The sequence below is a fragment of the Crocodylus porosus genome, unplaced genomic scaffold (assembly GCF_001723895.1).
Source record: "Crocodylus porosus isolate Cpor-Errol unplaced genomic scaffold, CroPor_comp1, whole genome shotgun sequence".
NCBI classification, from domain to species: domain Eukaryota; kingdom Metazoa; phylum Chordata; order Crocodylia; family Crocodylidae; genus Crocodylus; species Crocodylus porosus.
Window position 1 is genome coordinate 13,814,612 of NW_017728921.1, and position 11,239 is coordinate 13,825,850.

Sequence of the window (11,239 nt, forward strand, 5' to 3'; positions counted from 1 at the left end):
ATCTTTGAACCTGAAATTTGGTTGCTCCAAACACTTCTGCTCATGACTCTGTTATTGATGCTGTTCTGCAAATGATCAGCTCAAATCAACTTAGCTGCTTGGCAATTCATGGCAAGAGAGTGTAAGAGGTATTAACAGACCTGAAGCTCATTCAGTTATTAAATTGAACAAAACAAGTAGTTGTAGATTCTTTCAGTGTTGACTGGAATAATGGTCCTAGTCTTGCAAAGTATAAAATTCTTACAGCCAACACTGTTACACCATCACTGAAATTAGTAACAATTGAGTGCAGTGGTTCTTTTCCGGATTGGTTTTGATATATGAGAGAGATTTTTTTTTAAAGGTGGTAGGTAGAAATACGATTATGACATCTAGAGGATGCCTACAGTGTAAGTCAAGAGTTACGTACCTCATGACTCTGCCACATGGGAACTAGGCAGTTCCTTCTAACTCTTCCAGGAGGTGTGACGGGTTATGTAATGTCCTTGGATAAGCCCTCTGCATTCCTCACTGGGCTCTGAAACAGCCAGAGAGGCTTATGTCTCATAAATTTACCTGTCCACCCTTGACCCCTTCCCCTCCATCTTGGCTCCATGTGTCCCTTCCTATCCATCTCTGATGTCTCCTTGAGGATGACCCTCTGCTTCCTTTTTTAAACTGTCACAACTGAACTACTACTTTTTCCTCCTAAATCTTTTCCCCTTTATTCATCACTGTTGACAGCCTTGCTGTCCTTCTCCACCACACAGATTCATAATTGATTTCTTCCTTTCTTCAATTGTCACGTACACACATGCTGTCTCTGTGACACTTCTAGAAATCTTTTCTTTCCTCTCTGTATCCCAGTGCCTTTGTCCAGTCCTGGTTCCTGCCATGGTTGGGTCATCTTCCTTCCTAACTGCTCCCTCTCATTTTCTTGAAATTCACCAGTAAGCGTTAAGGTCTCTGGGACCCTGATGATGCTTGCTTCTATTGCTGGGTCTACTGCTAACCTGCAGCGTTCCCTATGAAGAGACACTTTGCCTCATATGCTTTCCTTTTTCCTCCTACCCTTTTTTCTGTATTTCACTTAATTTAACTTTCTGGCTGGATGCTTCTCCCCTTTCTCCAACCTTCATCTTGCTAATGAAAAATATTGGGACTTCAGAAGCTTCATATGTGTAACACTGACTCACACTGTCTTTAAATGCTACGTGTCCTGTCTCAGTTTCCTGCTTTTATCTATCCTAATGCTGTTTGTTAGATTTAGATTGGATTATCGGGACTCCTGGATAGAAGTGTATCCAGTACACAGAGAGGCAGAACTCTATTTAATTAGACCTGTGCAGATATGATGGGTTAAGTTCATGTGTAAGTACAGGAGACCCTTGCTATTTGCAGGGAATACGTTCCAGAGATCCCTACGAATGGCAAAATCCACAAATACTGACAGGGCTCCTGCTTCCACACCCCCACCTCCATTGTTTGCAGGACTCCTCTGCAGCGCCTGGGGACCGACCCCTTCCCCTGGCCGCTCCGTGCACTGTCACAGCTGCCTCCGGGGAAGATTGTTGAGTCTTGGTGGCTCCCAATAACATGAGACATAATGGGGTAATATATTCATAGAATTGAAACCCATAAGAAATCTCCATTTAGTCTGACTTCCTGCATGGTACTGACAATGGAATTTGACAACAGGAATGTTGAAATTTTTATTTCAGTGCTTAACTATGAAAAAAATAGAATTCATTCACATAGTAGAAAATGGGAAATGCTGTCATCTTAGGGAACTGTCAATGAAGCAGAACTGGTGTAGTTGCATTTCTTTAGCATGTCTGAAATTCCTGTGTACTCTGAAATCATCAGTTCCACATACCAGCAGTGCCTACATGGCATTCAAGTGTGTATTGGTTGAAAAATCTTTGAACTATATAATTTTGATGGGAGGAAGGAGGGCCTGTTTGAATAAGACTTTTTCAAAAAGGGACTGAGGAACCCACCAAGATCCTGCTTGTTGTGTGCAAATATCATTGTTGTTACAGGTAGAGTTTGCCCAAGGTCCCTGATCTGCTTTTTTCCTCCCTCTGTTCTTGTATAATGTTCTACCTATTTTTTTTTTTCTTTCCCTGGCTGTTCTCCCAACCCAGTAATTATCAGTCCCGCATTCCCAAATCCTACACTGCATAGCTATAAACTTGTTGCCATCTACTAAAAGCTAAACTACAGTATTCAGTTGGACATCGTAGAAAGTTGATCCACAAACAAAACCCCACTTGCCTATTCATCAAGGACAGTTTCACTTGGTGCTAATGTGGAACTATGCACAAGGTAGCCTTGCTGTTTCCTTGTTTGGAGAATTAGATCCTAATTCATTTGAACTGCTAACTTGAATAATTTTTTCAGGGGTCCATCTGTTGCTCTTGAAAAGCTTTCTTAGCCCTGAGTAAATGGCTTTTTTGACTGGTGTGAATTCCTCATTTAGGGTTTTTTTTGTTGTTGTCAGTAATCATCACTGGGGAAATCAGCATGGCAAATGTATGCAATAATTTTGTCAGGCTGATATATGTATTAACTGTGTTTGTTAAAATCCTTTCTCCAGTATCATGCTTGCTGAAGAACCGTGCTAAGTGCTATAAAAGAAGGTACTCTTATAAGGAGGGCTAGTATACATTCAAGTCACTTGACATCTGTCTTCTTTCAAAGGGTGTTATAACAAAGATCTGTAATGGGGGTGGAATGTACAGTATGTTGCTTTAATAGAGGGTTCGGAATAGAAATTAGACCAAAAAAGAGGTCGTGTTAGAACAAATATACAATACATCAAAGCTTTTTAAATTCTCCTAGGAGACATCTAGTTTGAACGTCTAATACGTTGAAGGATTCTTATGAACAATTCATAGCAATAATAATAACAGTGTAGCTCTACACATGATTGCAAAGTGAATGCTCACTCCAAATATTTACCAGGCAAGGTCTTAAAGGCATTGCATTATGAGAAGTTGTGCTTTATCTGCATGGATGTTTTAGTAATTAGTTGAGTTTTATGGAATGCGTAGCAGTGCTTTCACAATTTTATCTTTCGTTCCAATCTTCTATTCATTTCTGGAATGCCAAAACAACATCTGTATTTCCTGCTACAGAAGTGATTGGCAGCCATGTTTCAGGCAAATGTGTGCAAGAAAAAACAAATGACAAATTTCATCTGGTAAATGACATTTACAGACTTGAAAGTCAAAATACTAGGCTTGAAAAACCGTAACTTGATGGTTCTTGGAGAGAAAAGTGTAGGTTTGCAGTTTCATGATTTGTCGTGGGTTGTGCAGAAAAATAGGTTAATCTCCACTAATGAGTAGAATACACGGTACTTGTGCATCAGGTAGGTGCAAGGGCTTATAATGCCATATTTCTTGGCTTTGTCTTTTGGCAGTTGGTACAATGAGCATTAATGGAAACTGGAAAAAAACTTGCAATTCAGTTGATATTGCAGGGACACAGAAATGGCTACTGATGCATACCAGATCTACTTACTAGGGCTGCGTGAAGCTTCGGTCCCTGATTCAGTTCAGCAGAGATTCAGCCTAATTCACTGTCTGAATCTCCGAATCGAATCGGGAGACCCTTTAATCTCTCTAAATTGAATCGGAAAGATTCAGAGATTCAGACATAGACACAGCTTTAAATGTTTCTTCTACATACCTCGAGGTACCAGGCAGCTTGTGAATGCTGCAATGCTGGGGTAGATGGAGCGCCCCATGCGAGCGTGGGGGGCGGGGGGGTCCCCAGTGTGCTCAGCAACCGACCCGGAAGTGGACCAGAAGCACTTCCGGGTTCACTGCCAAGCACCTGGAGGCCCCCCCTGCACTCCTGTGGGACGCTCCATCTGCCCCAGCATCGCTGCGTTCACGAACCGCCTGCTACCTTGAGGTATGTAGAAGAAACATTTAAAGCTGTGTCTGTGGGCAAATCGCTGATTCTCCGACTCTGCGTCGAATCTTCAGATTGAGCCGAATCAAATCGGGAACAGCAATCCGAATCAATGAATCGAATTGCTGTCCTCAATTTCAGGCTGAATCTCAATCGAATACAGTTCATTTTGCATACCCCTACTACTTACCCATGTTCAGCAATTTCAAAAACTGGGTAGGAGGAAGCAGTCAGCTAGTCTTATTAGGTGAGCAGACCTTTTAGAGTAATACATATAACCTTAAAAAGTTTGTGTGGGTCAGCCAGGGAATCTGGCTGTTGGTATTTGAAGCCAGTTTTTAAGGTTGTCAGTTGCCAGGGATGCCGGGCAAGTTGAGTTGTGAAAGTTTTAGAGCGGCCACCTAACAGCGCTGTGTGGGAATCTGAGAAGCCTCGACTAAAATGACAGCCAGATCATCCAGCGTTTCAGAGTTATTTTTAAAAATGTTGCTTTGTCCCACCAGAACCCTTCCAGCTACTGCTGCTTCGATCCCTCCATGTCATTTCCCTCCACAAGTTCTTGATTTCTTCACCTTCCCAGACAACTTCCTCCTTGTGCCTGTTCCTTCTCTGGCTCCTTGCCCTTGCCTCAGATGGTCTTGGAGCTTGTCTTGGTTAGATTTCGGGGAGGGGGCGTTATTAGAACTTCCTACCCAGTCTAATGCCCATCTTCATATCCTAATGCTTGCTCACTACCATGCTTGGACCTCTGAGTGGTGAGTTGAAATCCTCAAGTTTCTCTCTCTCTACCAAACACCTCTTGGAAGATCCTGATCTATATTTGCCTTCCAGCTGAAGCAGACTTTGTGATCTCTTCTCAGGGGCGCCCAGAGCTAACACCTACTGCAATAGCTGCAGGAAAACTGCTGGCTCGGCGTCTCTTCGGCCAATCTTCAGAACTGATGGATTATGACAGTGTGAGTTACTTTTTCCTTTGATTTTTGTTTTTATTGCTTAAAAACAAAGCCTGCCACACCTCTAAATCAGTAGGATTCACTTTTTTAATATGGGGACCAAGCTTTCCAGGATGAATTGGTGAAAACAATACTGTGCATTTGTGCAGTATAACTAGAGTCCTTTTTGCTGTTGCCAAAATTTTCCTTAGAGCTACTTGGATGGCAGAAGCCTTTGTCATCTAATTCAATGGAAGCATTTAATGGGTTTTTTTGGGCCATGCAGGTACCCACTACGGTTTTCACTCCTTTGGAATATGGCTGTGTAGGACTGTCAGAAGAAGAGGCAGTGGGACGTTATGGAGCAGATAACACTGAGGTACAAAAAAGATTTTTAATTGGATGGAAGGAGCCTAAGCATTACTGTGGAGATGGCAACTTTCACCTCTGTAAGATGTGATAACTGGTAAAACTGATTAGTAGGACCAATTGTTGAGTGCTTGAAAAGTTGAGTAGTTGAAAAGATGGAAAGGCAGTCAAAATGATGATAGCCATGAAGCTGAGTACTTGAAAAGATGGAATGTGTTTATTTCAGAGAGGGCCAAGACTTTTAAAAGCAGGGGTGCCACGGGTAGCTTGAAACATTTTCACTCAGTCCCTGGGTTTTTTTAAGCACTAGTTGCTATTTTTAATGGTACAATCATCATTAAGTAACTGTGATATCTTGTTGGGTCTTCCAAATTAACTGACCCAGACCTTTATTTACCTTTCTGATGCCTCTGAAAAATACTCAGATAAACAGAGTGATGCTATAGTTGAGTGATTTGGCTGGTCCCTGGTCTGCTGTATTTATGCCTTCCAGATTGAAGAGTATAGCTGCTTGAAGAATACAGTCACATGCAAGTAGACTTTGGATAGTTGTGCTTCGATGCACCATTGCTTGAGGGTGGGGATGGAATTGCGGGTGAGGGGAGAATCCAGATTAATTGCCTCTGTTTGACTATAGCACTGTTATAACAAATGAAGTCTTCAGTGAGCCATTTTTGTAAATAAATGCTAGAGTATTGTTATTTAGCTTTCACAGAAAGCTGTCTAGATCTTACTTCATACAATATGCAATAATGCAAAATACAGTAATTAACAGCTTTCTCATTTACGTCTATTTGGTTCCTTTTCCCCATGTCTTGTGTTGCTGTTTTATGTTGCCTTTTGTCTCTCTAATCTGAAATTCAGTGTATGCATTAAAATTGACATCAGACTTTCTAGTGTTTGATGGTAATGCATTGATTTCTAGGTTCTAGCACCAACTGGAACAATATAGATTGTCTCAAAACTATTGTTCTTGTCCGACTCATGAAAGCAGTGTACTTGTATAGTGCATTTGATTGATTGAGCCCTATCTGTAGGTGAGCCTGAGGTACTGACACTTACTGGCATGTAAGAAAGAGTTGGATTGATAGGCTTAAATTGAAACCTGAGGCAAAATCAACAGTGAAAAGGTAACATTGTTTCCTAGGTAGTCTGCAGAAATTAGCCTTAGGTTTAGCCCTGCAGTTCATGATTATAGATACGGAGAACTTGTCATTCTTTGTATTTTCTACAAACTGTTATTTACCTTTATGGCCAAAAGACCTCTGAAAGACATCTGATTGGGGGGGGGGGGGGTGCACACGCGTGTGCGTGTGCACAGAAACATACATTCAGAACACCAGAGCTGAGTAGCAAGATTGTTTTTTTTAAAACAAGCTTATCCTGTGAGAAGAATGCATTTCACTCTCTTAATCGTGTTTTCCATGTATTCATTTTTCCCCTGTAACTATGTATCTGGCAAGCTTGAAAAAAAAGAATGCAGTTACAAGTCCATCTAAAGTTTTATTTTATAGCACTGGTGTTTAGAAATGGCAGTCAAGATGATGCTATATAGCTGGTCTTCATATAACCATATATCCAAAAAATAATTTTTCCCCATCAGGTGTACCATGCGTATTATAAGCCGTTGGAGTTTACTGTGGCTGAGAGAGATGCAACTCAGTGTTATATAAAAGTAAGTGTTCTGAACATTTAGCTTTAATTGAAACAAAAGAAAACAAGGCTCTAATGTGATTTAAGGAGGAGCATTTGAAAGATTGCCAAAAAAAAAATGTCTCAAGACTGATGGGATCTTTTCCCAATTGACAGACTTCTTTTTTTCCTAACCATTGATTCACAAGTTCAGTGCTCCTCGCATTGTGCTTTACATCTTCAAAGCACTTTACAAATGTTTAATTAGCAGTGCTGGCTGCTGCAACTCCCCTTGATAGATGGCATCTGGGGACTGCTGCTACCTTGTTAAGGAATCGTTGAGAATTCGATTTGGATCAGAATATTTAAGACATAAGACATTGTGCATCCCCACAGAAGGCTGTTTCTTGTCATCAGCCAAAAGGTAACATTTGAATTGTTTGTTGGAGGAAATACTTTTTTAATGAAAGAAATCGAGTTACAAAATGAGATTAGTGGTTCCACAGCTGCTATGTAGAAACAGAGGTTTCTTGGTTTTCGACCAGAGCTTCAGACCTGATATGTATCTACTTTTTTAACAGTTAATTTGATTATGAGAAAGTTTTCTGCTGCCCCACTTTACTGTATCAAGGAGCTTGACTAAGATAAAGGATGGCATCAGTGGAATATTTTATAGTGGGGGACTAACTTTTTTCCTTGCAATGAGATGAATGTCGTGATCGAACTAGTCCATCTCAAAGTATCATGCTCCTAGCTTACCATACATAGAATATCCCATGCATTTATAACTGTAGGGATTTTCATCTATGCTCTTTGTCAAATGCAGCTGCTTAAACAGTTAAGTAGATTCCCATTTTATGTTTGTCCTCCAGCAAAGAATTGAAGTGCCATTGCTTCTCATATAAACATTGCCAGTATCTGAGAACAAGAAACCAGCAATGTGTCTGCTGAGTCATTTAGCATATAGTGTTCTAAACTTGCTCTCAAAACAATTGAATGAATGTTAAACTTGTTATATCTGAACCTCCGAGGAGTTGTTTTGATAATCTCTCCATTGCTTAGAAGTTTCTTATCACTTATAGTACTCAAGTGATGAGTGAATCCCCAGTCCTCATGCAGTCTTAAATAAAATCTGCTTGATCTGTGTAGCAAAAACGTTTGGTCTAGTAGAGATTCAGTAGATATTAGTCTGAGAAAAATGGGAGGCTGACCTGTATAAAACACTTCAAAATGTGGTTCTGGAACACAGGTGAGTGTTCAGTGAGTCAGGAGCCTTTAGAGTCTGTTTCCTACAGCAGATTTACCACTCTTGGCTTCCTTTTAGACGCAATTGTTTCTAAGACGCATTGTTTCTATGGTACTTTGCCAAATGTGGTTGCCGTCAGGGTTCATTGACTTAATTATGGCATGTCCTTTTGGTCATCAGTGCCCATTCTGAGCCAGAATGATATTATCCTGAGGCAGGTATTGGACCTCACACAGCATGTATTGGATATTACCCAAGTAACCAACCAAACCACATTTAATTTTGTTCAAATTATTCTTCAATGACTCCATGAACTCTATAGGATACAGATAAGCCTAAATATTAGAATGGGGTGGCCTTAAAGCATTGATTCAGAAATAGGTTTAAGGACATGCTTATATTTTTCAAATGTCAGTTGGATTAAACATATGCTCATATTCTTTTTTCATTAGGAATGGCTTGTAGAATTGGGATCTTGGGGTACTCTAATTCTATTTTACCCAGTCTTTTGGCCTATCTTTAGATTTTTCTAAGAAAAGATCTCTTTGCGGTGAATGGTTTTCAGATGGTGTGCTTGCGAGAAAAAGAGCAACGACTTCTTGGCCTTCATTTTATTGGACCAAATGCTGGTGAAGTTATTCAAGGATTTGCTCTTGGAATCAAGTAAGTACAAAAGAATGTCTCTCGCTTCGAAAGCTTGTGTTTTAGGTTACTGTAAGATCATAAATGATAGCTGCTTAATTTTGGCAACACTATAAAGAATCAGTGTTTTTATATTACTTTTGTGTAGCATTACACATTTTCACTAAAAATAGTGCCATTCTTTATTAATATATACTGGATGTAGTTACAGAAATACTGAATATACTTAAGGCACAATGGAAACAAAGTAATATTGCAGGACCAGAAAAACTAAAAAGTCAGTTTGTGCATCCACCTGCTAACTATGGTTTCTTCACAAGGAGGATTCTCTCACTAGGGAGGAAGTTGTCCTATAAACAAGCCATTTTTTTAAGTCTATTGTTACATTTGGCACAGAAGACCTCCATTATACCTGTTCAAGACTCCTTTTTTCTGCTTCGTCGATGTGCCAACTTCAAGGGCCTGATTCAAGTGTAACCTAAAATGAGACTGATGACAACTCCTCAACTAACTGGAGAGGACAACCTGTAATGAATTCTTATACTTTGGGGTATAAGCTGACCACTAATTGAGAAGGCAAGGAAGACAATTCTGTAGGGCAGGAATCAGAGAACAAGTTACTTCATCATTTTCCATCATGCACTTTCCAAAGCACTTAATACCAGTGTAACTTCCAGGACATGACACTAAGTAAACTAGTGCCTGATCTAGATTAGGAGGTTTTTTTTCATTGAAGCAGGGACAGTTTTCCCCTTCCAGCTGGGTGTACTGCCTTCTCCTTGGTCCTGGCCCCTTCTGCTCCTTTGGAGTAAGGGATCAGAGCTGTTCCAGGGTCCTCTCTGATAGCACAGAGCATTACCTCTAGGCTTCTGATGTACGATAAAAATCATTCTCATATGTCCCTTTGTGACTGATTTGCTTCTTCATAAATGTTGATGTATATATTTAAATTATTATAGAGCTTCACTCCACATTAATTTATAAAAGAAAGCAAACTCCATGGCCTGAGAAACACTTGTGAAGATAATATTAATTTGCTGTCCTCAGTGCCATTACCAGATCATTGTGGAGTTTGTAGGCTTTTATTTGTGAGTGACTAGCACAAATGAAAAGCAGAAAAGATTGGGAAGGGAGGACCACAAGCATAATGTGAGGGATATCTCAGAAATCACTGATTGCAGTCCACACCAAGTACACATATTTCCAGCATGTGTTCATTGTCCATTAATTGCCAGTGGTACAGATTCTAGAATTGTAGTTTTTAGGATATCATTGTTTTGAAGTTTTATCCAAAATAACCATTGCAAAGGAAGTACATGAAGAGCTTTTTTTTCGGCCTTGCCTGAGGGGAGTCAAAATGCTAGCTACCACAAGAGGTTTTCAGAAGGTCAAGCCCCAGTATTGGTATGTTATTATATTTCATAGCTTTTTGCAATGTAGAATACACCCACGGTAGGTATGAACCTTTTGTCGAATATTAGCTCTTATCTTAATCCTTCTTTAAAAAGATGATTTTGTTTTCCACATTCTACACCCTGTTAACACAATGCAACCTGCCATGATTCCCCTCTATGGAGATTTCTGGATGTGTGAGACACTAAAAGAAATTTCACTTGTGACCTTGGACAAATCACTTAATTTCTCTGTGTCCTAACTTTTCATTTATCAAAATGAAAATGATAATTGTTCCTTTCCCTAAAAGCGTTATGGAGGTAAGTTCTTCACTGCTTACCCTACTTCTTTCAACAAACTTGAAAGAAATGGTTTTGTTTTTGTTGAGATGAGAAAAGCTGTTGTTGGAACAGTACCGTTAAACCAGGAGCAGGCAGTTATTTTGGGCGGAGGGCCGCTTACTGAGTTTTGGCAAGCCATTGAGAGCTGCATGACAGGCAGCCAGGAAATATTAATTTTCCAATTTTTTAGGGGCCCCACAAGCCAGATAGAATAGCCGGGCGGGCCGCATCTTGCCCACCCCTGCTAAACACAGCTCCTCCATTGGCTCTTACTGCATGGAAACAGGGAAAAATAACTCCAGCCTAGCACTTGAAGCAGCAGTCTGGATACTTGTTGCAGACATGGTGCAACTTCACTTTTCCTATGATCATTTTTTATAGATGTGGTGCTACATATTCACAGATGATGAAGACAGTTGGCATCCACCCTACCAGCGCTGAGGAGGTAACCAAGTTACATATCACAAAGCGCTCTGGCTTGGATGCCACAGTCACAGGCTGCTGAGGTTAAGTACCATCCCTGGAGAGAAGAAAAAGGAGCACACAAGAGAACTGACAAGGAAAAAGGGCATCCTGGCAGAAACAGCTTTGACAGCTGCTGCCATTTCAGGCTTCACTCCTTTAGTTTGGCAGCAAGAAAGAAACTTTAGTTTTGCAGCCAGACTGAACCTCTCTGAAGAACTGCCCAGACAACAATCAATGCACTGCTTCCAAAAATCCTATTTCCCTGAAGCATATCATTTCTGAAGTGCCTGGATCCTGCTGGAGGTTAAAAAAAAAAA

The 11,239-nt window shown here is 40.4% G+C and overlaps 1 protein-coding gene across 1 annotated transcript in view; it reads left to right on the forward strand.

Moving 5' to 3' along the window:
* The window catches only part of TXNRD2 (thioredoxin reductase 2), a 39,163-nt gene extending 27,930 nt beyond the window's left edge, over positions 1-11,233 (forward strand). Inside the window, exons 13-17 of the mRNA XM_019539034.1 lie at positions 4,764-4,859; positions 5,122-5,214; positions 6,808-6,879; positions 8,648-8,745; positions 10,839-11,233. Of these exons, the coding sequence (XP_019394579.1) occupies positions 4,764-4,859; positions 5,122-5,214; positions 6,808-6,879; positions 8,648-8,745; positions 10,839-10,962 (483 nt within the window). The 3' untranslated portion in view covers positions 10,963-11,233. The remainder of the gene's footprint in view (positions 1-4,763; positions 4,860-5,121; positions 5,215-6,807; positions 6,880-8,647; positions 8,746-10,838) is intronic.
* The last annotated feature ends 6 nt before the right edge of the window (positions 11,234-11,239 follow it).